The sequence below is a fragment of the Neodiprion pinetum genome, chromosome 1 (genome assembly GCF_021155775.2).
Source record: "Neodiprion pinetum isolate iyNeoPine1 chromosome 1, iyNeoPine1.2, whole genome shotgun sequence".
In the NCBI taxonomy this organism is placed as follows: domain Eukaryota; kingdom Metazoa; phylum Arthropoda; class Insecta; order Hymenoptera; family Diprionidae; genus Neodiprion; species Neodiprion pinetum.
The window spans coordinates 9432463-9459905 of NC_060232.1; the positions used below are offsets into that span (position 1 = coordinate 9432463).

At 35.8% G+C, this 27443-nt stretch overlaps 2 protein-coding genes and 1 long non-coding RNA gene across 23 annotated transcripts in view; 1 reads left to right on the plus strand and 2 right to left on the minus strand.

The window, feature by feature from the left end:
• Nucleotides 1-14463, plus strand: part of Dap160 (dynamin associated protein 160) — a 28253-nt gene extending 13790 nt beyond the window's left edge. For all 17 annotated transcript variants that reach the window (XM_046620782.2, XM_046620703.2, XM_046620860.2 and 14 more), the window contains 13 exons: nucleotides 121-285; nucleotides 8043-8170; nucleotides 8264-8370; nucleotides 8481-8553; nucleotides 8679-8885; nucleotides 8964-9047; nucleotides 9390-9545; nucleotides 9752-9889; nucleotides 10067-10286; nucleotides 10710-10784; nucleotides 11304-11378; nucleotides 11933-12106; nucleotides 12221-14463. In XM_046620782.2, coding sequence (XP_046476738.1) covers nucleotides 121-285; nucleotides 8043-8170; nucleotides 8264-8370; nucleotides 8481-8553; nucleotides 8679-8885; nucleotides 8964-9047; nucleotides 9390-9545; nucleotides 9752-9889; nucleotides 10067-10286; nucleotides 10710-10784; nucleotides 11304-11378; nucleotides 11933-12106; nucleotides 12221-12375 — 1757 coding nt within the window. In that variant the 3' untranslated portion in view covers nucleotides 12376-14463. The remainder of the gene's footprint in view (nucleotides 1-120; nucleotides 286-8042; nucleotides 8171-8263; nucleotides 8371-8480; nucleotides 8554-8678; nucleotides 8886-8963; nucleotides 9048-9389; nucleotides 9546-9751; nucleotides 9890-10066; nucleotides 10287-10709; nucleotides 10785-11303; nucleotides 11379-11932; nucleotides 12107-12220) is intronic.
• On the minus strand, nucleotides 280-1946 carry LOC124216959 (uncharacterized). Its single transcript, XR_006882749.2, has 3 exons — nucleotides 1087-1946; nucleotides 842-991; nucleotides 280-716 (listed from the first exon to the last, which is right to left on the minus strand). It is a non-coding gene; the product is annotated as an uncharacterized lncRNA (long non-coding RNA).
• A 9056-nt stretch (nucleotides 14464-23519) lies between the features above and the next one.
• Nucleotides 23520-27443, minus strand: part of PH4alphaEFB (prolyl 4-hydroxylase subunit alpha-1) — a 144037-nt gene continuing 140113 nt past the window's right edge. For 4 of the 5 annotated variants that reach the window (XM_046609105.2, XM_046609108.2, XM_046609107.2 and 1 more), the window contains 5 exons: nucleotides 26442-26708; nucleotides 26104-26328; nucleotides 25770-25835; nucleotides 25453-25618; nucleotides 23521-25186 (listed from right to left, as the gene is read on the minus strand). In XM_046609105.2, the coding sequence (XP_046465061.1) occupies nucleotides 25092-25186; nucleotides 25453-25618; nucleotides 25770-25835; nucleotides 26104-26328; nucleotides 26442-26708 (819 nt within the window). In that variant the 3' untranslated portion in view covers nucleotides 23521-25091. Of the gene's footprint in view, nucleotides 25187-25452; nucleotides 25619-25769; nucleotides 25836-26103; nucleotides 26329-26441; nucleotides 26709-27443 lie in introns of all 5 variants that reach the window. The other variant, XM_046609106.2, reaches the window with a different exon arrangement.

Consider the following 27443-nt stretch of genomic DNA (forward strand, 5'->3'; position numbering starts at 1 on the left):
AAAATACGACGAATTTTGCATAGTGACTGGTTCTTGGCGGTAAACTATGGATTCATAATTTGAAATAGGTGTTTGTGCAGCTTGAAGTGCCTTATGAACTTATTGTTTTTATGTTTCTAGAGCGGGTGATGGCTTTATACCCATATCAAGCGCTAAATGAAGATGAGTTGAATTTCGAGAAAGGAGACGTTATAACTGTTCTTGCTAAAGAGGATGCCTCGTGGTGGAGGGGCGAGATGAACGGAGTATCAGGAGTATTTCCTAGCAACTATGTTTCTCCGATGTGTAAGTAAATTTATCCTCGATATTGACGAAAGTTCATTTATAGCATGTGTTACACTTTCCTCTTGTAACCGGCGTCAACTTTTACATTCACTTGTGTACAAATTTGTACATTTGTCATACCATAGATCTGTAAATCGTATTTAGGAACGTATATTGTAGGTAGTTGCTGCTCTGACATGCATTTTCTCTAATATGACCTATAACAAACCTATGATTAGCATACTTTTCAACTGCAGTAAAGCACGTTCCTCACACTCTCTATTGTTGAAATATATGAATATAAGTTTCCTGGAAACGCATCCTTCTCTTCGTGTCACAACCTCACGACCTTATTCAATTAGATGCTCGATAATTGAATGATTATGTAAAACTTGGACACACTACTCTTTCACAGTTTTTATGTATCTGAATCAATGTTGCATTTTGAGGTTCTACAATAAATGAGAAACTTGTTATACAGTGAAAAAAAATTTTAGATTTACCAAATCATTGACATCAGTGATATATTTAACTTAAGAACAGAAACCGGAAATGTATATGAAAGAATATGGCTTACGTATATCTGTTTTGTAGGAACGGCTGGTGCATACTGTCTCCAACCATCGTTGATCAATCGCTAGTGTATGTCTGCTAAACGCTCGGCAGGGACCCACTGCGGCACCACTGATTCAGTCTCTCACACTTTATATCTTCCAGCTTTGTTGCACTAGGTTCATTTGTGTGATGTTAGAATTTTGAAAAAAGTAATAAATATATTCTAGATTGCGTTACGAAATTATTTTAATTTTAGTCAAGTCTTACCAAGGACTGTATCAAAGTGTTTCAGTTGATTAGGATTATTCTTTCTTTCTTGTTCTACTATTTGTTCATCGATGAAAGTAGATATGTTCTAGGATTGTTGAATGTTAGAACGATTTTTAAACATGTAATAGTTTTATGAATTGCTGATTTGAGTAAAGTTTTTATTATTTTTTTAGCAAGTTCGAGTAATGATTTTTTTTTAATAACGAAATCATTCACTGATGTAACAATGTTTTTTCTGTTTATTCCACCAACTTTTCTACAATTATTCTTTCCAAATTAAGTGAACGATGGTGAATTTTTTTTTCATTGACTAACATTTCATTACGATTTTTGTCCATAATCGTTACCGCCATTTAAGAACTCTGTTAAAAAATGGTCATACCAGTCGATATGAATTTTAATTCTGTTTTTGAGGGATAAATTGTATTTTTTTATTCAATGCTTTAAATGAAGTTCGTATTACCTATATAAGCATTGTATACTGTTTAAAACAGCTGAAACTATTCGTTTGCTCCAAGTCTATAGTAACAGAAAAGAAATGGAATTTAACCATAGATGTTGAAACCTGAATACAATTCGTTTTATTTTTATCAAAAAAATTTCCAATCTAGTTTCACAATTTTCTATCTGGGCTGTATTTAATTATTGAAAACAGATGAAGAAGTCATTTTGAAATCGAAATACGTGAATTCAAGTATGTACATTCTTACAATTAAAAGAGAGCAGTCATTAAAATTTCATTACTTGAATTTAAATGAATAAATAGCTCGTTTAAAGTTAAAAATTTTGCTCACTATGATTATTGTATTATGAATCTCATTGAATGATTAGGATTTAGCTGTAGCTAATAATTTATTAATATACAGGGTGTCCCTAAATTGCCTCCCACGGACTAGCCAGCATGATACCTCGTTAAAATCCAACCGAGAATTTCTTTTCCGGAAGCTTGTCCGACGCATAGTTTTTGAATTATAAGCGATAGCGCTAGGCCAATCAGAGTGCACCATTTCATCTAGATTTGCCGCCACGGAAATTGCTGTTTTGTTCGACTGGGTAAATTATTATTATTCGTTTACGAATTAAATATCGGCACCTCCCCTCTCTCGCTGCTGTACCCCTTATGCTTGAGGATGCGCTTCTGTTTACTCACACAAGTGTGCGCCCATGAATGTGCGGCCGGCAGCGTGTCCGCGGCAACAATACCGAGGTCAGCGCCCGAGAAGGGGTACAACAGGGAGAGAGGGGAGGTGCCGATATTTAATTCGTAAACGAATAATAATAATTCACCAAGCCGAACAAAACAGCAATTTCCGTGGCGGCGAATCTAGATGAAATAATGCACTCTGATTGGCCTAGCGCTATCGCTGATAATTCAAAAACTATGCGTCGGACGAGCTTCCGGAACAGACATTCTCGGTTGGATTTTAACGAGGTATCATGCTGGCTAGTCCGTGGGAGGCAATTTAGGGACACCCTGTATATGTATTATATATACATGTATGTATATGTAATATGTATACATATTCAAGAATCTCGTTACTTTATCAGATTTGTATTCCTAAAGGTGTGAGTTTATTTATCTTCTTCTTTTTTTTTACCTTTCTTATTACCTATTGCAAACTAACCAACTGCAGATCTGCTTCAGCTTTTGATAAATGATTCTCCTTGTTTTGGTTCCCGCATGGCTTTTTTGTTAAAGTAATAATAGCATGTTCAGCCCGTGGGTCCCGTGCCACTCAGTGTTTTCACCAAATTATATAAAATGTCTATTTATTTCAAACAGATTCGTCACAAATTGAAAGAAATGCGTTACATATCAAGTCTTCAGCACTACCAAAATAAAGTGTAAAAAATATAATATGCAATGAAACGTAATTTGGCAAATATTATTGAAATTTTCTACTGATTTTTGCGATAATAAGAAATAATATAGATCTCCTTTGAGCCCTGAAAAATATAACAGAAAATACAAATAAGTGTGATGAGTTCTCAACTTGCCACTTATAATTTAATTTGTATATAATTCCGTTCCCGTTAAATAATTTTTTGCTTTTTTTTTTCATAGAATGATAAGGATAAATATCGTTATTTGGTGTAAACAAAGACCGTATGATTAAAATCGCAAAAATTAGACAATTTGATATTGTTTCTGTAACTATAAGATGTACACAGTCATTGAAATTATCATACTGTAATTAATTATGGTTATGTGTATGTGCATTTAAAAAAAAAATATGTTTCGAACATATTCGCTCAGCACAAGCCAGGCTATATATTTACTTTTCTATAAATATGTCAAACTGTCTGGTTACAGTGTGTGGTTTTGTTCCTCTTTTTGTGTATGAGTAAAGTTCTACGGTGGGTATTTTGTATCGCGGTTGATTTAAATGCAGACTGATTCGACTCTTCAAGGCAGTTATGATAATATACAAAGTCAGATGTTTATTTCCCACATCGAACAATTGATCTCAGTATCACATACATTTGACTATCCTCTAACGTCATCAGAGTAAACAGTTCCTCAAAAAAATTACATTTAATGTTTCTATTTGTCGTTACTTTTTAGATTTAACGAGTTCTTTGCCTGTACGTTTTTATCACCTATGTTACAGTTTGTAATTTTGTACATTAAATTCACTAGATTGATATAGGTCTGTAAGTCAGAAATTTGAATTTTATATGCAAATTTTTAATTGGTAATTTACCTCCTATTCATCAATGTTTTCTCCTTTGACCATTTTGATTTCGTTTGTAATTTTTTGCTCTTGTTTAATCGCGTATTACTATTTTTGATTGATATTTTCATGTGTATACTAATAACTGCCTTTAAAACTATCTTACTAACTTACATATTTTATGCCCATCAACAATTCTGTTCAACTAACATCTTGCTTCTGCTTCACACGCAGCCTAAGGATAGCAGTGTAGCACAGCATCGGCTATAATATATGCTACTTGCAATAACAAATACGAACAGGAATTTATGCATAAAATGTAATGTTTAAGAAAGGAGGTGGAAGATAAAAATAAACTGCGCAATAAGAAATCTCAACAGTGACTGTATTAATAGAAGAATTTTTTTTCAATTATTACTGTATCAACGTCAAATATAAAGAAAAAATTCAAACCATAGTCGCCTGTTTGTTCTTGTAAACAGATTAGATACTCAGACGAAAGAAGTACTAATTAATTATTAGACTGCCCTAACTAACACTAAAATAACACGCCTGCAAAATCTGTGTTAATTCAAATTTGCGAAATAATATTCTCTACATTAATTAACCGTAAAGAAATCCATAACTGTTGATATTTCTTCTTGTTAAAAATTTCGCAAATATCGATGCTAATCAAGGACTAAACCAATATAATTATTGTACTATTTAAACTACATATGCATAACATTATTAAGGTCAAACATCGTTCAGAATTTGCGAATCGAGTGGCAACTAATTCGAACTGTAATGCCATATGTTTCTAGAATTCTGAATGGCGCTGTCTGCATTAATAGGTTGACCATATTTATACATTGCTTAGATGTCACGTAGGTATTCCATAGATTGTAACGTTAATTTTTTCAACGACAGCCTCCGGTTATTGTAATTACATGGGCGCTTGTCTTTACTTTAGCCATTCACGCCACTGCAAATTGTCTTCAACTGAATTCATTCGATTCTGAATAATGCTGTGTAATGAGTATTTCGTTTAATATCATTATCAAAGTTGAGTTTTCGTTCGGAGAACTTAGGTATGATCGTTTCGAAATTGAACAATGTTCATCTTAGTCACTGAATAAGTAAAGCAAGTTCTTAGTTATGTATTTATTCACGTATATTCTTTATTACGTAATAAGCGCACAATTAAATAGACACATATATAACCATTGTGTGAGCGCCGTTAAAATTCAGTTTTCAATGTACACACTTAAACGTCATCAGTCTTTCCATATAATTCATTTCAAACTGAATATCTCACCCGGGCCTGTTACCTCGACAATTTGTTCTGGAAAACAATATTGTGAGAGGTTCGTCAGTCTATGTTACAATACCTAGTTCCTTCCATGAAGTATATTCTATTATTTAAGAGAAGTTGTTAGATAAAGAAATATGTTAGTCAATGCATCAAACCGGATTTTTTCAATATAATGAAGTTTCCTGGTTAAACGGTTATTACGGTTTTTCATCTTTTTTCTATGGACACAATAACAGCGTGAGATGAATTTGCTTTTTATGATGCAATCGTCATCTTACACAGACAATAAAATGAAGCAAGAACCACTGTCCATGTAACTAAGTACTTAATACTATTTTAGTTTGGAAACGATAATTAATAATATTACTGGGAAAAACCATGTAGTAAATAGTAAAATTGTGATAAATTGAAGATAAATTCATTTGTAGAAGAAAAAATCACTTCAACGAGTAATTTTATGAACTGTAATAATTCTTTTGACTTGTCCTTTCATGAATACTTTGACCGACCAAAACCAAACAATACCAGCTTTTCATTTTTTGAACTACAATCATCTGAATTCTTATTGCTCGCTACTAAACATAATTTATGTTGTATTAGCAAGTGTGTTGATCCTCAGGTTTACATTATCGATCAACAAACTAGACGAAAATAAAAAATGATAGACTGGTAGTCACAATAATAGATGTAGCCGAGAGATTATTTAACTGTTGTATAGATTTCATACCCAATTGCTAGTTAATGATTATTCAAACATTAGCAGCACCCCTTTAAACTGTGGATTGACAGCCTAATCAGTGCTTTTTATCAAAGTTGTTGATCAAGCACTGAAAACGTCAAAAATAAAACAGTTGAAAATGTTATTTGCGCTTGAAATAAAATAAAACCTAAGTTGATTTGATTCTAAAATTCGTGATCTTTAATGTTATAACAAGAGATGTTTTATAGTTTATAATATATAATGTATAATATATACCCCAATATTTATTATCAGAATTCACTAAGAACAGGTTGGCTATGTTTGTGTCACTAAAAGGCACAAAATGTTGTGTTCCTAAATTTGAACAGGATCAATAAATAGCATCCTGCAATATCGGGGTAGCCATGACAGTGAATTTTGGCAACAGACTAAGAATATTGAAAAACTACTTCATGCAATGGTATTGTAGTGTATAACATCTAAATTTTGTCTTCAATTTCTTGACTAGTGTATCAAACGTACTACTATTGTTAATTCCACGAAAAAGCAAGTAGTACAATTTGTCAGAAATTTCATTACAAAGATTTAAAAATTATGTACACGTGAAATTGCGTGAAGTCTTTGATGTTGAAAAAATAATTAGTTGAAATAGCAGCCATAAACTTATATTAAAAAAACTAAACAATAAAGTAATATACTTTATGTAATAATTATAGGGATAATAAAATTTGTCAGTATTCATTTAGATGTGATTATTCGAGTTATTTAGTAATTACTTTTGTTCTAAATATTCAGCGAATATGTTTTTTTATCAGGTAAATTATATTTGATAAATCATATTAAAAAAAGGGACGTTAATAGTAGAAGCCGTGATACATTCTAGTAATTTATTGCTCTCTATCATATACCAAATCTTTGTAATTTGTGACAAATGCATCGTAGGACGGAAAAAAACAGTTGCTTGAAAAAAATCAATAATGTTGTTGAATATTACTTACCATTGATAATACATTATCCACCAAAAATTTCAATTATGCATCTGAGATATTATAACGAGCAAATAACAAGTATGTAATTATAGAATATGTACGTAAAAAATTATGATATATCTTTAACAATTGTTACAAAAAATATAGCTAACTGTACTGAATGTTTAATGTTACGGAAGAAAGAAAGAGAAAAATGAGAAAAAAATTTAGTGTAAGTCATGATGAATGTAAAAATGTGGACAAAATTTGTTTGGAATTTAGTCAGTTTGTAGGATATTCGTTTCATTTTAATTTTGTCTTCATTTTATTTGAAAACTTGTCGCCTGATAATAGATGATAATGGAAATAAAATATGTAACTATTATAAACACCGTTACCAATGTTGTTAATCTTTTCATTTAAATTTGGAGCAAGACTTTTTTTACATGAAATTGGGAATGTTTTATAATTAAGTGAATTATTCTCAATACAAGAAGAATAAGTTTAAAAATACAGGAATAATTTCGAGTCCTTTGCAAAACTATATATTGTTGTTTAAATTGGTCATACAATTTTCTTCGATAATTAAAAAACGCTCCCAAGTTTTCACGGTTGCAACATCACGTCAAGGTTGACTTTTAAGGAATAGAAAAAAATCCGATAATCTAGAAATACCCACCTTCTTGCCCATAAACTGGTTTAATACTTGCATATAATTTATTTCAGATTCCGCGGAGAATTTTATGTGGGACAGGTGACGTATAGTATAGTACTGTGTACAGTAATTATTTTGCCATTTTCCAGATTGTGACTTGTAATTTCACTTTAGAAAAAGAAACTAAACAATTAAAATACGTTAGAAAATATAGTAAAGAGACTGAAAATACGGATTTTTGATTTAAACTACAGTAATCATCACCGTTTTTTCAATTTCTCATTGTTGTAATCATGGCGATGACAATTCCAGCTGGATGATTAATTTGGTTTTTTTTTAAACTGTGATTCAGGTGTCTATGTTCTTATCATGTTTACCAATTAAACCGATAAAAATAACGTACATTTTTCTTTTTCAAATCATCATATAACTGTCAAACTTTGTCCTAAACAGTGGTGCTTTGTTTGTTGTGTTTAGTTAAAATAAGTGTAACATGAATTCGTTTTCACACACAGTATCAGTTTCAAACAATTACATTTTTTTTAGTCCGAGCCCCCTTTTCCACCGTATTCAACGTAAATTCCATTTTATTATGAAACTACTCCTTTTTAATATGAATATATTAACTTTTTTCAAGATTTTCGATTTATTTTATGTGCAGCCAGCGATCTAATACGTGATGTTATGTTTGGACTGCTCAATGATACGGAAAGGAAACGTCAGGAACATATCAAAGAACTCATTGCAACTGAACAAGCGTACATCGAAGACATGACTCTGGTTCACGAGGTGAATACGTTATTTTAAATAATTTTATATGTATAAAATGTCATTTTGTTTGTAGTTATATGTAAAGCAATAATGCCCAATATTTGTTTACAGGTCTTTGAGAAACCGTTACTTCAAAGTATGGTACTGACTGTAAACGAAGTTGACAAGATATTCGTCAATTGGCGGGATATTATAGTGTGCAATGACAATTTTTTGAGGTAAGAGTCAGTCAACTTTAGCAAAAATTTCTGTTTATTAAAAAGTGGTGGATACTTGAAAATTGAATGCAAAGGCGTGTTATTCAGTTCTAACTTTTTTTACTCTTCAGAACACTGAGAATACGAAGGGACAACAGCGATGGTGGTGTTATAAGAATGATCGGTGACATATTGTGTGAAAATGTAAGTTGAATGGTGCACAGTGAAATAGTGTATATGCATTAACGTGTTTTATTTGAACAACCAAATATGTGAGTGATTTAGAAGGAAAAATTGGAGGGATATGACTCACGGTTTTGAATTTACAGATCCCGAGGATGTCGGCCTATGTTAGATTCTGTAGCTGTCAGCTTTCCGCAGCAACGTACCTTCAGCAACTTACTGAAAAATCACCAGAATTCGTTCAGGTTGCTGCGATGTGTCAACAGGACCCAAGAACAAAGGGAATGCCGCTGAGTTCGTTTCTCATTAAACCCATGCAAAGGATTACAAAATACCCACTGATTATTAACAAGGTTTGCAATGCACGTTTTCAAGCGATTATACATCAGCACCCAGCTTGTCAAAGTAATGTATACCTTTGCTTTTAACAGATTCTCGAATATACTCCTGTGTTACATCCCGACAGACAATATCTTCTAGAAGCGCTGGCAAGAGCAGAAGAATTTTGTACACAGGTAACAAAAGGATACATCAATAATTAAATACAGTCACGCATCAAGTTCAACAGAATCAACAACATGTCTGCGAGATAACTGAATTGTGGCACATCTCTCTTCTATCATTGGTCAGATTACATTATCAAAAGATACGTACCAGATAATGTTGTGATCAATGGAAATGTGAAAAACAATTTACGTAGAATTATTATTTCTATGACTATTAAAAATAGGTTCTTATCAGTTAAATCAGTATTTGTTCCAAATTAATTATCAATTTGTCGGTATATTAACTTGGATTATTTTTGTCCGTAAATGACTCATATGTTATATGTGTGTCATACGTTGAAATTGATTTAGGTAAATGAAGGCGTCAGAGAAAAAGAAAATAGCGACAGACTCGAATGGTTACAACAGCATGTAACTTGCGATGGATTAGAAGAACAACTGATATTTAACTCACTTACAAATTCTCTCGGACCTAGGAAATTTTTGCATCATGGAATACTGCACAAAGTACGTGAAATATTTATTTTGCATAAGCAATATCAAATGTTGACGATCATGTTGACACATTAGTTTGTATTGTTGAATGCGTGAATGATTTCTTAAAGTAACAATATTACTGTTAGAATAATAACAATAGTAATAATATATTCACCGTTAACTTACGTTTTAATATTTAGCTTTCAAACGAAGAAGTAATTTTTTCATTGTCATAGGCAAAAAGCGGCAAAGAACTTGTGGGATTTCTGATGAATGATTTTATCTTGTTTGCTCAACCAACAAAATCTTTACCATCTGGACAGCAATTCTCCTTTGAAAGAAACGCTAATCAAAAATTTAAACTGTACAGAAAAGTAAGTAACACAACTTGTCCGAAAATTGACAATTCTACAAGTTTCAAATTTAAAAAGTAAATGAATTGGAACAGTTGTATATTTTTATCTACAAGTATGATTTGTGGATGACTCAGTTTTAACCAGGTATAATATTATATTAGTTGTATAAACTGAAATATTAATCTTTCATTTCAGCCAACGTTTCTGAATGAGTTGGTCATATTGACAGTACCGGAACTTAATGGAAATGATACATCCGACCACTCTAGAACGATCCGTTTATGGGATTCAAAGAAAACTATTACTCTTTTAGCACCATCTGCCAGTGAATGTTCTTTGTGGTTAAAGCGAATAACCGAAGCCAGTAGAGTCTATTTAGAAAATGAAAAAACTCAGCTTCAACGGCAGCGATCGAGTGAGTATTTTCCATATTCTTTCTTTCTTGGTTTCGCTAATGTGCAATCAAACTTGTGGTGCGCTAATATTTCCAGAACATTTCTTGTATTTAGATAGAAATTGTTTTATATGACAGCTTCCCTCAATGTTGAATTTAAGTCGTCACTTTATAATCATACAGAAATTATGTTATGCACGGAAAGCTAATAGGTAATATACCAATTTCACAATTTGCATTTATTGCGGTTCTTTAAATGATCTTGTATAAATAATTCATTTATAGAAATATCTGTATACTTTTCAGTTTTTCTAACTAGAAATGTTTTTTTTAAACGAATTTATAATAGATCATTTACATTTTTCGTTACGTTTATTACATCGAGTCGAAATTGTTGATTTCTGATTTAATAAAATGTCTATGTCTGTCAATGTGTGTGAGCAGAGCAGGCGCAGTTTGCTGCGTGTGGGCGAATTCTTGTTACTGTACTCGAAGGGTCGAGTATCAAAGCATTATCTGGTAAGAGTTTGCTTAAGAATGTCCAAGACTTCTGTTAAATTTTATGTGATATTTGCTTGGCTTTGCTTCGTGTGTGCTAATTTGTCTTTTCTAAAAAAAAAACAATTCAGCTTTGATTCAACGCTGTGTATTCTTGAATTATATATTGAGCCTTGAAAAAAATCGCGACTTTATTAGATGTAATCATCATTATTCCTTGAGCATAAGACATGAATTTTACGTGAGACATGCTTTATTCTGTAATTACAAGAAATGAATCACAGATTCATTTTATAGATTCTGATTTTATTGCATTCAATATAAATTGAAACAGGTAAATGGGGAATTTACTTCGTTTATTGGTAGGATTATGGCATGCAAGATATTTAGAGCACAAGCTAAATTGATTAGAATGTGTGCAGAAGAATGGTTACTTGAATGATGGGATTTAAATCAATTTTTGATACCATTAAAATTGCTTACTAATAATTTAGTTTTGCATGCAGCATGTAAATTAACTAGCGCGTCGCATGCTTGTAGTTCGCAGGAGACCCCCAAAGGGCCGTCTCAGACTAGTTGTCAGGGAAGCAGAAGATCTCTGTCCTACTAAACCAGGTAATGTTACTGCAGATGCTACTAAGATTTGATTTTGTTATTATTTCGAACTTTTCCCTTCTGTAAAACATTCGAAATAGTCAATAAACGGCCATAAAAATTATAACTTTGAAAAAATGATCCATTTTTGTGAAGAACAGTGTCGCTAAACTTAACATAAACCAACCGCTTCCTTTCATTTTAATTCAAACCCATATTTGGCTTTTGCGGTACTAAACTCTTTTTTTTTTCGTGCTATTAACAAAGCAAGATATTGACGAACTGTTAAGTGTGCGAGTAATACCGGAGTATGATGAAATTTTAACCGGCTTCATTTCCACGGTATTTTATCAGCATTTTAACCGACTTTGAACACGTACGGATCGTGAATATGTACACGGTACCTTGAGTATATTTTTCAATTATGATGTTTTTAGTATTTTTGCTTCATTCTACGAGAGTATATGCATTCAAGATTTGTTAAATCCAATTTATATTTTGCTGTGATATGTTTGCAATTTTTGACATTTCGTCAATCTATTCATTTTATAAATCCTCTGATGTTGATGAAACAGGAAAGTACAACACATTCTGCAAAGTATCAATGGGATCACAAGAGGAGAGAACGCAAGTTGTATCAGGAACTAACTGTCCACTGTGGGATAAGTCAATGCAGTTCCAAGTCAAAGATTTACATGCGGATACTTTGTGTATAACTGTTTTCGACAAGGGATATTACAGTCCGGACGGTAAATTTTGTTTACAGTTTTTGAATTTAATGTATAACAATTTGGTATTGAATCGAAAGATATATAATTAACGAATGTAAGTCGTGTAACACATTGCCTCAATTGTCGTTACAGAATTCCGTGGACGTGCCGAAGTTCGAGTATCCGACATAATGAGAGATAGCATAGATTCTTGTGGGCCAATTCAGAAAAGAATTAAGCTACACGAAGTTGAAAGTGGAGAAGTTGTATTGAAGTTGGATCTACGCCTCTTCAACCGTTTAGCATAAGAATTACATGAGTGGGTTAGAAGTACGATTTTTCAATTGATACTTTCGGAATCATGACATTGTAGTAATACTGACAGAGTATGATATTCAGAGACCTATTCAGTTAACACAAACACATTAGTTTTTTTTTTCTAAAATAATGTCCGCAATTTGCAATTCAGACGTTTACCTCTGAAACAATTCAACCTTTCGAACAGTATCATACATTTGTTTGAAACTTGCATTGTACATTTTGAAATCTTCAATTTATTTACAATCATACTTTGACAAGAAACTGTACCATCTGTGAAGTTGCGAACACTTCATTCGCGACTAATGCAAGTTTTGTTTATTCTACGGAAAATGCAGAGTACCATTCGAACTGATCAATATCTTTTTGTGAACTTTAATTGTGAAATTTTTTTTTTTAATAATTAGAATTTAGTCTAAAGCAGTGTCAAAACATAGATTTAAGCATTATTATGATGTTTGCATTTGTAACGTTGCAACAAATTCAAACTGAAGTGGAACTTGTGAGTTTTATTACGTATGTGATGCATGTATGAGTTCAATTTATAACACTTTTTACACATTTAAAGAATATACATTGTTATTATCTTCGCTTTATGTATTGGTAAGAAAGAGATACTCAGACTAATTTACTCATTACAATGAATATGAAAAATATTGTTTCGTATGTACTTGATAATGTTATTGTATAATGAAAACTGTTACCACAGTCACCTTCGAATAGTTTTTAATCAAGGGATCATTATTTATTACAGAATTGATTGAGGCCAAATATTATTGACATTCCGACAAATTTTTGAAGCCAACAAAGAGAATAAATTCACAGTAAATTAAACCAAAAATTCTTATTATAAGTGAATCAACTTGAATGGAATAAAGGTAGCGTTTTATTGGTGTCCGTTATATAATGACTAATTGTAAGATATGATTCGTTGAATAATCATAAATATATTGCGGACGATATTTAAGAATATGTCTTGATCTTTACGGAAAACTTGGATGTCCATGTACCATTATCACCATTCACTACTGCACTTGGAGTATACATCTACATGAATATATAATTATGTCCAACGATGGCCAAAATATTTACTAAATATATTGAATATTGAAGTTTTTCTCATCCCGTTTCTGAAAACTTACTACTGTACTTAGCAAATGAGTGATGAAAGCGCGTTTGAAGCCTTTTGATATTACATCATGAGCTAGCAATCTTGAGTACGTAGTAAAACATCAAATGCGGACAGTCATGGGAGCTTGATCACTCAAACTGCAAAAATCTCGTTGGGTGATCATGAGTGTTCACACAACTTTTCTTTTACCATGTCGAACTGATTTCTTGATTAGTAAGTTAACAGGATACGGATACGTTAACAAAGGATACTGATAGTTAAATCTGCACTGAATCAATTTTATCCTAGAAGAACTAAATGGAAATTCATTCCGCTTAATTAAGTTGAATATAACATTATTGTTTGTTTTTCTGTTGAGGTTTAGTCTTTGCTATGACTATATCTACATGTAACAATAAGCATATATTCTTTGTGATTGGTGCCAATGAGCTCCGAGTATTTTTTATCAATTCTTACCTCCTCTTTCTCATTGCAATCCTTTCATTAATATTTTGGGTGAGATGAATCACAAAACATTGGCAACGAATGAAAAATTAAGTACAATCTTAAAAGCGAAATATTATAATTGATACAAAACGTACATATTACGAAGATTTGCAATCGTGGATGACATTTTTCGTCTAATCACTGAAACGAGAAAGAAATGACGGTCACGTGTTTCGGAATAAAAATATACACTGTTATTTTTCACGACGGTTCCTAACAGTGGTGAAATAAGTTCTTTTAGGACGACCGCGAGACAAGCCTTTTACGGAAAAAAAGCCGACTTAGCCTCGCGCAAGTTGAATCGATGCTTCTCAAAACTGTCAATGTTTTGTCCGATGAATATAGCAACTTGGGACGATGTGCGAAAGATTGTTCTAGCAAAATGAGGTTTAAATCAGGTCTAGGTCGAATGATTGTATCGTTTCTTTGAAAGATGGTAAAATAAAGTAAAACAAATCAACTGGAGTGGTATACAGTTTTTCTGCGGTTTTGAGGGAAAAGAATTGTTCTCCTCAAGTCAATTTAAAGGACCTTTTCTTTACATATTAAGTCTACAGAATTTAGCAATCCCGTCAAAAACTTCATGAGAGTACAGAAACTATACGCAAAAATTTGTAGCTTTATTTTTTCTGCTATTTGGGAGCTGTAATCATCATGTATTCCATATGTATTCCACAACATTAATATTCATAATTATTCCAACAACTTTTCATTTGCTCTCTCGATCTTGAATTTTCATAGGCATAGAATCGAAACGCTGTTTTAGCTGGTCGCAAGTGAAGTATCTGCGTTGGGTGGAGGAGCAGAATTGTTTTTCGTAAAGTATTCGGATGGAAAAAAATTCAGAGTAACTGTAATACATCACGGATGCGCTAATTTTGATTAAGATTAAATGGATTCTCCGTACATGAGACAGTATTTAACGCAGCGTAGTGATTTAAAGACCTAAGAAGGTAATAGGAAGAGAAGGAACGAGGCTTCTTAACACTTCGAGTGTATTTTAACACACATTTGAAAGGTACGAGCAAAATTTTTCATCATCCAACTGTCGCAGAACGGCAGCGTTATCAGCTGAGCCGTTAACTGAAGGATATATCTTCAGTCAACGGCTGACCATCGAAGGGCCTGGCCGCTTGAGTCTGGAATCGGCTGGAGAGATAAAGTGCGTATTTCTTGTATGAAATGTGAAAACTAAAATCATTATACATCATATCATATCATCATACATCGTACATCATACATCATACATCATACATCATACATCATACATCATACATCATACATCATCATACATAGTATTAAAGGTCGAAACCAAAGTTTGGATGTCGGATGTTCAGAAAGTGACGTCACCAATTCAAAATCAGCTAGCCGAATTCCTCAGTCTGGAAGCAACCGCGCAGTAGAGCGGACGGATAAGAGTCGCGCTCCGCAAATTTCGAGTACGGGTTCTCAACCTCCCGGATCCCGCGCTTCGGGTTCGCTACGTATTTCGAGTACCGGGTTCTCAACCTCCCGGATCTACAATAAATTATTTCAATTCGTTTTTCGCGCAAGCCCATATTCAGTAGCTGCCAGTCCGCTAATAAAATTTCTCGACTTCCAGGATAAGCGCTCCGTGGTTCCTGGTTCGTGTTTACAATAAATTATTTCAATTCGTTTTTCGCGCAAGCCCATATTCAGTAGCTGTCAGTCCGCTAATAAAATTTCTCGACTTCCAGGATAAGCGCTCCGTGGTTCCTGGTTCACGTTTACAATAAATTATTTCAATTCGTTTTTCGCGCAAGCCCATATTCAGTAGCTGTCAGTCCGCTAATAAAATTTCTCGACTTCCAGGATAAGCGCTCCGTGGTTCCTGGTTCACGTTTACAATAAATTATTTCAATTCGTTTTTCGCGCAAGCCCATATTCAGTAGCTGTCAGTCCGCTAATAAAATTTCTCGACTTCCAGGATAAGCGCTCCGTGGTTCCTGGTTCACGTTTACAATAAATTATTTCAATTCGTTTTTCGCGCAAGCCCATATTCAGTAGCTGTCAGTCCGCTAATAAAATTTCTCGACTTCCAGGATAAGCGCTCCGTGGTTCCTGGTTCACGTTTACAATAAATTATTTCAATTCGTTTTTCGCGCAAGCCCATATTCAGTAGCTGTCAGTCCGCTAATAAAATTTCTCGACTTCCAGGATAAGCGCTCCGTGGTTCCTGGTTCACGTTTACAATAAATTATTTCAATTCGTTTTTCGCGCAAGCCCATATTCAGTAGCTGTCAGTCCGCTAATAAAATTTCTCGACTTCCAGGATAAGCGCTCCGTGGTTCCTGGTTCACGTTTACAATAAATTATTTCAATTCGTTTTTCGCGCAAGCCCATATTCAGTAGCTGTCAGTCCGCTAATAAAATTTCTCGACTTCCAGGATAAGCGCTCCGTGGTTCCTGGTTCACGTTTACAATAAATTATTTCAATTCGTTTTTCGCGCAAGCCCATATTCAGTAGCTGTCAGTCCGCTAATAAAATTTCTCGACTTCCAGGATAAGCGCTCCGTGGTTCCTGGTTCACGTTTACAATAAATTATTTCAATTCGTTTTTCGCGCAAGCCCATATTCAGTAGCTGTCAGTCCGCTAATAAAATTTCTCGACTTCCAGGATAAGCGCTCCGTGGTTCCTGGTTCACGTTTACAATAAATTATTTCAATTCGTTTTTCGCGCAAGCCCATATTCAGTAGCTGTCAGTCCGCTAATAAAATTTCTCGACTTCCAGGATAAGCGCTCCGTGGTTCCTGGTTCACGTTTACAATAAATTATTTCAATTCGTTTTTCGCGCAAGCCCATATTCAGTAGCTGTCAGTCCGCTAATAAAATTTCTCGACTTCCAGGATAAGCGCTCCGTGGTTCCTGGTTCACGTTTACAATAAATTATTTCAATTCGTTTTTCGCGCAAGCCCATATTCAGTAGCTGTCAGTCCGCTAATAAAATTTCTCGACTTCCAGGATAAGCGCTCCGTGGTTCCTGGTTCACGTTTACAATAAATTATTTCAATTCGTTTTTCGCGCAAGCCCATATTCAGTAGCTGTCAGTCCGCTAATAAAATTTCTCGACTTCCAGGATAAGCGCTCCGTGGTTCCTGGTTCACGTTTACAATAAATTATTTCAATTCGTTTTTCGCGCAAGCCCATATTCAGTAGCTGTCAGTCCGCTAATAAAATTTCTCGACTTCCAGGATAAGCGCTCCGTGGTTCCTGGTTCACGTTTACAATAAATTATTTCAATTCGTTTTTCGCGCAAGCCCATATTCAGTAGCTGTCAGTCCGCTAATAAAATTTCTCGACTTCCAGGATAAGCGCTCCGTGGTTCCTGGTTCACGTTTACAATAAATTATTTCAATTCGTTTTTCGCGCAAGCCCATATTCAGTAGCTGTCAGTCCGCTAATAAAATTTCTCGACTTCCAGGATAAGCGCTCCGTGGTTCCTGGTTCACGTTTACAATAAATTATTTCAATTCGTTTTTCGCGCAACCCCAAATTCAGTAGCTGTCACTGCGCTAATAAAATTTCTATAACTTTATAATCTTCTCATAATCTTTTTGGTAAAATATGTCGATAAATAAATTATATTAAACCTTGCACATTATTTTTGATTTGTTCTCTCGCTGGAAATATTTATTAGTATTCGAGGTATAACTCGAGGTGGTTGGCGGTGGTTGAAGGTGTTCGGAGTTGGACGAGGAGGAGGACGAGGAAGACAAGGAGATGAAGGTGGACGAGGATTTGTGCTCGGTGAGTAAAACACTTTTATAATATTTGATGGCAATTGTAATTATATTTGATCTAAAATATTTCAAACTAGTCAAGTTTACATTAAATTATTTCAATTCATTTTTCGCGCAAGCACATATTCAGTAGCTATGAATAAGCTTATACAATTGATTATATTATTAAACAATTAATTAATTATATCAATCCTTATACAATATTATTGATGTGTTCCTATACTGAAAATATTTACATTAAATTATTTCAATTCATTTTTCGCGCAAGCACATATTCAGTAGCTGTGAATAAGCTTATACAATTTATTCTACTATCAATTAATTAATTAATTATATTAATCCTTACACAATATTTTTGATGTGTTCTCATACTGAAAATATTTATTACTATTCCAGGTATAACCCGAGGTGGTTGGCGGTGGTTGGAGGTGGTCGGAGGTGGACGAGGTGGACCAGGAGGAGGACGAGGACCAGGAGGAGGACGAGGTGGACGAGGAGGAGGCGGGGTGGGTCGTGGGAGAGGAGGGGAGGGGGAGGGAAGGGGCAGAGGTGGGCGGGGAAGGGGGTGAGGTGGGAAGGGAGGGGAAGGGGCGGGGGAGGGGGAGGGGGAGGGGGAGGGGGAGGGGGTGGGGAGGGGTGGGGGAGGGGAAGGGGGTAGGGGTGGGGGCGGGGAGGGGGTGGGGGAGGGAGCGGGGGCGGGGCGGGAGGGAGGGAGGGAGGGCGGGTGGGCGGGAGGGAGGGAGGGAGGAGAGTGGAGGACGGATGTCGGTACAAGCCCGTTAGAGTTACTAGAGCACTACACCCCCCCCCACACGCCCGCCCTCCCCGCCCCTCCCTCCCTCCCGCCCCGCCCGCCCGCCCTCCCGCCCTCCCACCCTCCCGCCCCTCCCCCTCCCCCCATCCCCCACCCCCACCCCCTCCCCCTTCCCCACCCCTTCCCCTCCCTTCCCACCTCACCCCCTTCCCCGCCCACCTCTGCCCCTTCCCTCCCCCGCCCCCACCCCTCCTCTCCCACGACCCACCCCGCCTCTTCCTCACCCACCTCGTCCTCCTCCTGGTCCTCGTCCTCCTCCTGGTCCGCCTCGTCCACCTCCGACCACCTCCAACCACCGCCAACCACCTCGGGTTATACCTGGAATAGTAGTAAATATTTTCAGTATGAGAACACATCAAAAATATTGTGTAAGGATTAATATAATTAATTAATTAATTGATAGTAGAATAAATTGTATAAGCTTATTCACAGCTACTGAATATGTGCTTGCGCGAAAAATGAATTGAAATAATTTAATGTAAATATTTTCAGTGTAGGAACACATCAATAATATTGTATAAGGATTGATATAATTAATTAATTGTTTAATAATATCATAAATTGTATAAGCTTATTCATAGCTACTGAATATGTGCTTGCGCGAAAAATGAATTGAAATAATTTAATGTAAACTTGACTAGTTTGAAATATTTTAGATCAAATATAATTACAATTGCCATCAAATATTATCAAAGTGTTTTACTCACCGAGCACAAATCCTCGTCCACCTTCATCTCCTTGTCTTTCTCGTCCTCCACCTCGTCCAACTCCGAACACCTTCAACCACCTCGAGTTATACCTCGAATACTAATAAATATTTTCAGCACGAGAACAAATCAAAAATAATGTGCAAGGTTTAATATAATTTATTTATCGACATATTTTACCAAAAAGATTATGAGAAGATTATAAAGTTATAGAAATTTTATTAGCGCAGTGACAGCTACTGAATTTGGGGTTGCGCGAAAAACGAATTGAAATAATTTATTGTAAACGTGAACCAGGAACCACGGAGCGCTTATCCTGGAAGTCGAGAAATTTTATTAGCGGACTGACAGCTACTGAATATGGGCTTGCGCGAAAAACGAATTGAAATAATTTATTGTAAACGTGAACCAGGAACCACGGAGCGCTTATCCTGGAAGTCGAGAAATTTTATTAGCGGACTGACAGCTACTGAATATGGGCTTGCGCGAAAAACGAATTGAAATAATTTATTGTAAACGTGAACCAGGAACCACGGAGCGCTTATCCTGGAAGTCGAGAAATTTTATTAGCGGACTGACAGCTACTGAATATGGGCTTGCGCGAAAAACGAATTGAAATAATTTATTGTAAACGTGAACCAGGAACCACGGAGCGCTTATCCTGGAAGTCGAGAAATTTTATTAGCGGACTGACAGCTACTGAATATGGGCTTGCGCGAAAAACGAATTGAAATAATTTATTGTAAACGTGAACCAGGAACCACGGAGCGCTTATCCTGGAAGTCGAGAAATTTTATTAGCGGACTGACAGCTACTGAATATGGGCTTGCGCGAAAAACGAATTGAAATAATTTATTGTAAACGTGAACCAGGAACCACGGAGCGCTTATCCTGGAAGTCGAGAAATTTTATTAGCGGACTGACAGCTACTGAATATGGGCTTGCGCGAAAAACGAATTGAAATAATTTATTGTAAACGTGAACCAGGAACCACGGAGCGCTTATCCTGGAAGTCGAGAAATTTTATTAGCGGACTGACAGCTACTGAATATGGGCTTGCGCGAAAAACGAATTGAAATAATTTATTGTAAACGTGAACCAGGAACCACGGAGCGCTTATCCTGGAAGTCGAGAAATTTTATTAGCGGACTGACAGCTACTGAATATGGGCTTGCGCGAAAAACGAATTGAAATAATTTATTGTAAACGTGAACCAGGAACCACGGAGCGCTTATCCTGGAAGTCGAGAAATTTTATTAGCGGACTGACAGCTACTGAATATGGGCTTGCGCGAAAAACGAATTGAAATAATTTATTGTAAACACGAACCAGGAACCACGGAGCGCTTATCCTGGAAGTCGAGAAATTTTATTAGCGGACTGGCAGCTACTGAATATGGGCTTGCGCGAAAAACGAATTGAAATAATTTATTGTAGATCCGGGAGGTTGAGAACCCGGTACTCGAAATACGTAGCGAACCCGAAGCGCGGGATCCGGGAGGTTGAGAACCCGTACTCGAAATTTGCGGAGCGCGACTCTTATCCGTCCGCTCTACTGCGCGGTTGCTTCCAGACTGAGGAATTCGGCTAGCTGATTTTGAATTGGTGACGTCACTTTCTGAACATCCGACATCCAAACTTTGGTTTCGACCTTTAATACTATGTATGATGATGTATGATGTATGATGTATGATGTATGATGTATGATGTATGATGTATGATGTACGATGTATGATGATATGATATGATGTATAATGATTTTAGTTTTCACATTTCATACAAGAAATACGCACTTTATCTCTCCAGCCGATTCCAGACTCAAGCGGCCAGGCCCTTCGATGGTCAGCCGTTGACTGAAGATATATCCTTCAGTTAACGGCTCAGCTGATAACGCTGCCGTTCTGCGACAGTTGGATGATGAAAAATTTTGCTCGTACCTTTCAAATGTGTGTTAAAATACACTCGAAGTGTTAAGAAGCCTCGTTCCTTCTCTTCCTATTACCTTCTTAGGTCTTTAAATCACTACGCTGCGTTAAATACTGTCTCATGTACGGAGAATCCATTTAATCTTAATCAAAATTAGCGCATCCGTGATGTATTACAGTTACTCTGAATTTTTTTCCATCCGAATACTTTACGAAAAACAATTCTGCTCCTCCACCCAACGCAGATACTTCACTTGCGACCAGCTAAAACAGCGTTTCGATTCTATGCCTATGAAAATTCAAGATCGAGAGAGCAAATGAAAAGTTGTTGGAATAATTATGAATATTAATGTTAGAGATTACACGGCGGAGCAGGGGGACGAAGAGGACCAAGGTGTTCGGAGGTGGTCGGAGGTGGTTGGAGGTGGTTGGAGGTGTTCGAAAATGGTAGGAGGTGGCAGAAGGTGACCGGCGGTGTTTGGAGGTGGTTGGAGGTGGTTGGAGGTGTTCGAAAATGGTAGGAGGTGGCAGAAGGTGACCGGCGGTGTTTGGCGGTGGTTGGAGGGGGTAGGAAGTGTTTGGCGGCGGCTGGAAGTGATCGGCGGTAGTCGATGACGACGACGACGACCAAGATGCCGCGGGGCAGTGAGGAGGAGGTGGCCGATGTCGAGGTAGATGAGGAGGCCGAAGGTAGTCGGAGGTTGGAGGAGGTGGTTGATGGTGGTTGGAGGTGTTCGGAGGTCGTTGCGGAGGTTGGCCGTGGACGCGGTTACGCGTTTTCTCACGGGCATGATCGAGCTGATCGATATTTCTCAGTCGCAATCGACGAGAAGTCCTACAAAGTGAGTACCACTTTGAACCGACTCAATCTTAAGCCTCCATACCGACACTACTTTGACTGCTACGAATGTCGGTGCGAGCCCGTTAGGTAGAGTCGATAGAGAGGAACCCTCCTCCGCTCCCAGGCCCACCTGGGCCCACTTGTCTACCAAAAACTGATCACAAAAACTTACCTACGGTGTATCCGCCTTTATATTCTTCAGTCAACGAGTTAGACAAGGAGAGAATGAGGTATTGATTAATTTTATCCTCTATCTTATCGTTTCGCTCCTGAAAAGAAAGAGATAGAGATTCATCCGACCAATCGCTGTCCCCTTACTTAGTCTCTCATTCATACCCGAACCAATTTATTTTTTTCCAACCATTTGTTGGTCGTTAGTGTTTCATGGTGTGCTTCCGGTGTCAGATAGTCAATAGCGTAGTAGTTATTAATAAAACAAGATCGGTTAGGGAATTCAAGTGACATTAGCCCCTGATAGTTGTATTTTGGGACCGATTTGAGTTCTGCTTGTGCGGAATCGTTTGTTCGTCGTTTCTTAGCGTCATTTAGCGCTTCTCTAACCTTTAATAGTTCCCGATTGACCTGTAAAACTTGAAAAACAGCCCTCTCCCCGAGCTCGCCCAAAAAACAAGTAAATAAAACGACTCTAGTTTGGCAATAGTTACGGGAGTTTGTTCAATCCATCGGTTCAATCCCAGCACGTCTAACTTACGACAGCTCCTCGTTAAAATGAATCACAGTAAAATTCACTTTTACGTTCGTGAAATGTTTGTTGATTGTTTGCGAGTGTTTGGTAACACAATCCCGTAAAAAATCCATCAACGATCATTACACCATCACCCGTACAGAAAATGAAATTTTAATGCAATTTATGGTTATAGTGAGGAGCATCCATAAGTTAGATCCGCTAGGACTGGAAAACGGTCAAAAGTAGCGTCTAGTTACACATGATTTCATTTTTTGTTTCTACATATTTCTTTTATTTTTACAGATAATCAGGAGACTGTCAAGGGTTGGATGAGCGCTATTGAACACGAACGAAAGACCAATAAACGATTTCGCACATGCAGAACTGAATTCGAGTCCAAAATACAATTGTGAAGGGCGACGTCACTTTCATTCCCTAACCGATGTTATTTTATTAATAACGACTTAACTATTGACAATTTCATTATATGAATATTTCCTGAGTCATCCAATTATGAATAATCTTAGTCGAATTTGTTCACTTTGCGGTAAAATAGTTATTTATATAATCCATAAGCCTTTCGTTACATATGCAACATTGTTCGAGATTTTTCAATAAAAAGGTCTTATTGAAAGATGTCAGCACAATTACACCTAAAATAATTGAGAGACCTTTTGTAATTGTATTACAAACACGAGTTACACTTAATATGCATCTTCATTTTATTGTTAGAGGAATTAATGAAAACACACTCCAACCGCTAGTTGGTATTCTAATTTTTGAAAATGTTTATTTGCTATTGTGCGATATTCCGAAAATCAGTTAATCAATATTAATAATGATGATATCATGATCTAAATTATTTAAACCGATATTACGCATTATATTATATTGCAGCATATTTTTGAACAACATTAATAATATATTAGACTGCAATATTTATACTTATGTGTAATTAATGTATATCGGTATGTGTAATAATACATGTATAATATCGATTGTAGTTTATTGTAAATTGATTTACATTTTAAAATATGCTATGTGACCATTATCTAGTGTAATATTCAACTATATAATATTATTTGTTTTGCATTTGTTACTATTTACGGTATCTTAACTGTCATTCCTTTAAAGATAACAATGTGTTAGCAACTTCTCGCAAAGTCTTACAGCTTCAGTTTCATTTCATGAATTCTTAGTCGAGTAATTTCTATAACTGCTTTATATTTAAATTTTCGCACAGGCTCTGCTGCTATCGATTCTTTGCATTTCTGCTTCGAATTGATATTATTTTTCCTCACTGAGATAAATATTTATCCCGAGCTATCGAGAAATTCATTGGATAATTAAGTTAACTAATAGACCGGTAATGATCACCAGTTAGTAACATTTCGCGTATGGAACAAAATTACTTTCTAAGTCAAAAAATACTGCAATGTGCAATTATTTCGAGTAATTTATTTAGTTACGGCAGCTAGCACAATTTGAATAACAGCGTGAAACGTTATGCCAACTGTAAGAGTGGCTACTAAGTGTCAGAACAAAGTATATTGCTTACGTAGCTGATTGCAGTAAGATAGTTAAATAAACTATCAAACGATTTTAAAGAATATTAGGAGAACCAAATTTACGAATGGTTCAGTTCTGATCAAATTTGATTAGTGAAAATAATTGTAAATGTTTTACGTTTGAGCCCATATGCAGTTATTTTTGCCACACACTGCCAATAACAATGGCACAACAAGTTGTACTTGTTAATTAGTATAATTTATAATATATTGCTACTAATTATATTATATATAATATCATCTAATAATATCAATATAAAACCCTTCTTAATTTTATGAAATGGTAAATAACAGTTCATCACTTCCACCTGATAAATGCAAAGTGCAGTCTCGTCATGCGTTAATCAAAAGCTAAAAAATGGAAACTGATTCTGCAAGAGGGCACAGCTGATGTGTATAATATACTTAACTACAAAGAATGAGAAATTGATAAGACCATTGAAAGGATGAAAGACAGCGTCCTTTGTGCCAAGGCAGCTTTGGCGCGTATAGATCAACATTTTTCCACTATACGGATTGTAAGTTTGACCTAGAACCTAAATTACCTGCATCATCGAAATATTTGATCTCATTTTTATAGTTATCAAAAATCCCTCATTACACGGTATGGTGGACGTTCTTACTTTGAGAGACTGATTTAAATTTTAAATCCAATTCTTTTAGCGTTTGTTTAAAATCTGCTGACGAATACCTGGCAGTTTAGTTAAGCGTCAAGGACTTTCTCATATGTCAATATTTTCACCAAGAAACAGCAAGGTGTACGAAACGGGTTGATTGTGAGCATTTAGTAAAGCCCGCTGTCAGGATCTGGTGTCTGATTCTCCAAGTTACAGGGGTGTAGGAATTCTTGTCCTCTCTCGTGGAGCCATTTATTCGCCACTGAAATTAAGGAACATACGTAACAAAAGTTAAGATAATCTTTTCTCAAGACCTGTAATGAAATTAACTGAAATTGCGCAGACTGACTATGATCTTTCTCTATATTGGAATCTATTATCTATTATTTTTACACTTTCAAATCCTACACCTACACCTTTGAGACTACTATATTCGGCTTATGAATTGTCCATTTCGCGCATTTGAAATGTATCTCAATCGCTTTAATCATTTTTGAATGGTTAATTCTCCTCATAACAGATACTCACCCCACTTAGAGCCGGTCAAAACTGGACATGCGGCGTGTCTCGTTCTGTAATCTCCTTCGCCATTTGGCTTCAAGTTGAACCAAAATGCAGCGCTACCCTTTCGTGGCCAAAGAGCAAGATTGATTTTTGTAAAAACAGTACCACCGCCTTGTTCCACATCACTCATCTGGAATGTGTGAATAATGAATAACAATGAGTGATTATCAATGATGTATTAGTAATAATATTAACAAGTCGTACTAGTTTGCAGATTAAGTTTCTTAACTTCGACCTTAAATATAATAGAAGTAGAATAGAGTGAACCCAAATTAACTTACATAGTAAAGGACCGTTGCGATTCGATTTCCAGTTCCAAGACTTTTGAAAGCATTTTTTTCTTCTCGCTTCGGATGTAATATAAATAAGGTTTTTTTTTTAATAATAGTGCTTTACGATTTCAGGGGTAATGAAATACTCAAGTTTTTAACAAATCGGGCATGGAAGAGTACAATACTGGATGGACGCTAATATTATTATGTATTCATTAGTAAGCATTTCTTCTAATTTTTAGAGCTCTACGCCTTAGAGGGCTTTTATTACATTTTCATGTATTTGATAATTGTACAATGCGCGGAAAAGATGCAGTGACCAAAGAAAAAAGATATTATTCACCCTTGCAAAGTCAAAGTGGGGCTCGTAATGTCCACCAATTCCATAGTTGACTACTTGCAGCTCTTCCGCAGTATCGACAGTCAAGCTTGTCAGGTCCTCCACTCGCCTACTGACAGCCTTTACGTGAGGATGTTCATATTCCTGGAGCCAGGCACTTTTGCTGATACGATAATGCGCAATTTCAACTTCACCAGTTTTGTAGTTTTGGACAGTTGCTCTTTTAAACTAACAACAAAAGCGATGCAGGTTTATTTCTCATTGAGAAATTTAAACTACATTGACTGAAATTCTCCATTCTATTCCAGGCTATGCGTCGATTAATTCTTATTATGACTTACTCTCGGCTGAGCCATCCTCTTCACAGTGTCAATTTCTTCGTCATAAATTACGTCGTGATATATCACGATTCTAGGATCCAAGTAAGCTTCTTCTTCCTTGAACGGCGCGATCTTGAGGAAGGGGATTCCCCGTTCCACGTAACGACATTTCAAATTTTTCTGGACGTCGGCTGGCAGCGTCACCTCTCCACGACACAGCATTTCGTACCGCTCCCTTTCCGTCAACTCTTCCCATGTTTTGATCTTCTTCTCAGCTACAGTGAAGGGCTGAAGAGTGAAAATCGTAAAAGTCAAATCGTGCCCGATTTTCAGTTATGGTATCTTTTACGAACCAACATGTTAAAATTTGAAAGTTCCTGTCGGAAAAGAATAATCTAACTATCAAACTTTTCTCAGCTTTGTTTTCAAATATAATTGTGAACGGAAAAAATGCAGGTGCATTATTTAATAAAAGTCAATCTCTTACTGGGAATCGCCAAATCTAGACGATCGATTTAAAAATTAATGTATTTCAAATGAATAATATGAAAAATAGAGCCCGCAGAGAGAAAAACTTCTTTTCACAGCAAATTCTCATTATCTATTAATGTCGCATTTGTAATCGCCAAAAAATCTGACAGGGAAAATTCTATTTATCGTATCATGAGAATTAAATCCTTGAATTCCATTTATACCCTGGGCACTCTTACTGTTGCCGATATGTGAATTGATTTGTTTTACTGTCATTAATACATAGATTTGATAATACCTTATGCCGATCGAAAAATGTCTACATTTTGTGCACGGTGTTGTTTCTGAGACTAAGAAGTAATGTTAATCGAAGTATTTTTAAACACGAGGCAACGCCATTTTTTATAAAAATGGGTTTGAAGTAGAGCCTCAGAAATTTTGGAATGTCACAAATCGGAAAATTATGGGATTTTTCCAAATTTTTAATTCTTCAAAGGATCAGATTTACTTCATTCAGCTCGCTTTAATATTTAAAACACGTAATGTCAAAGA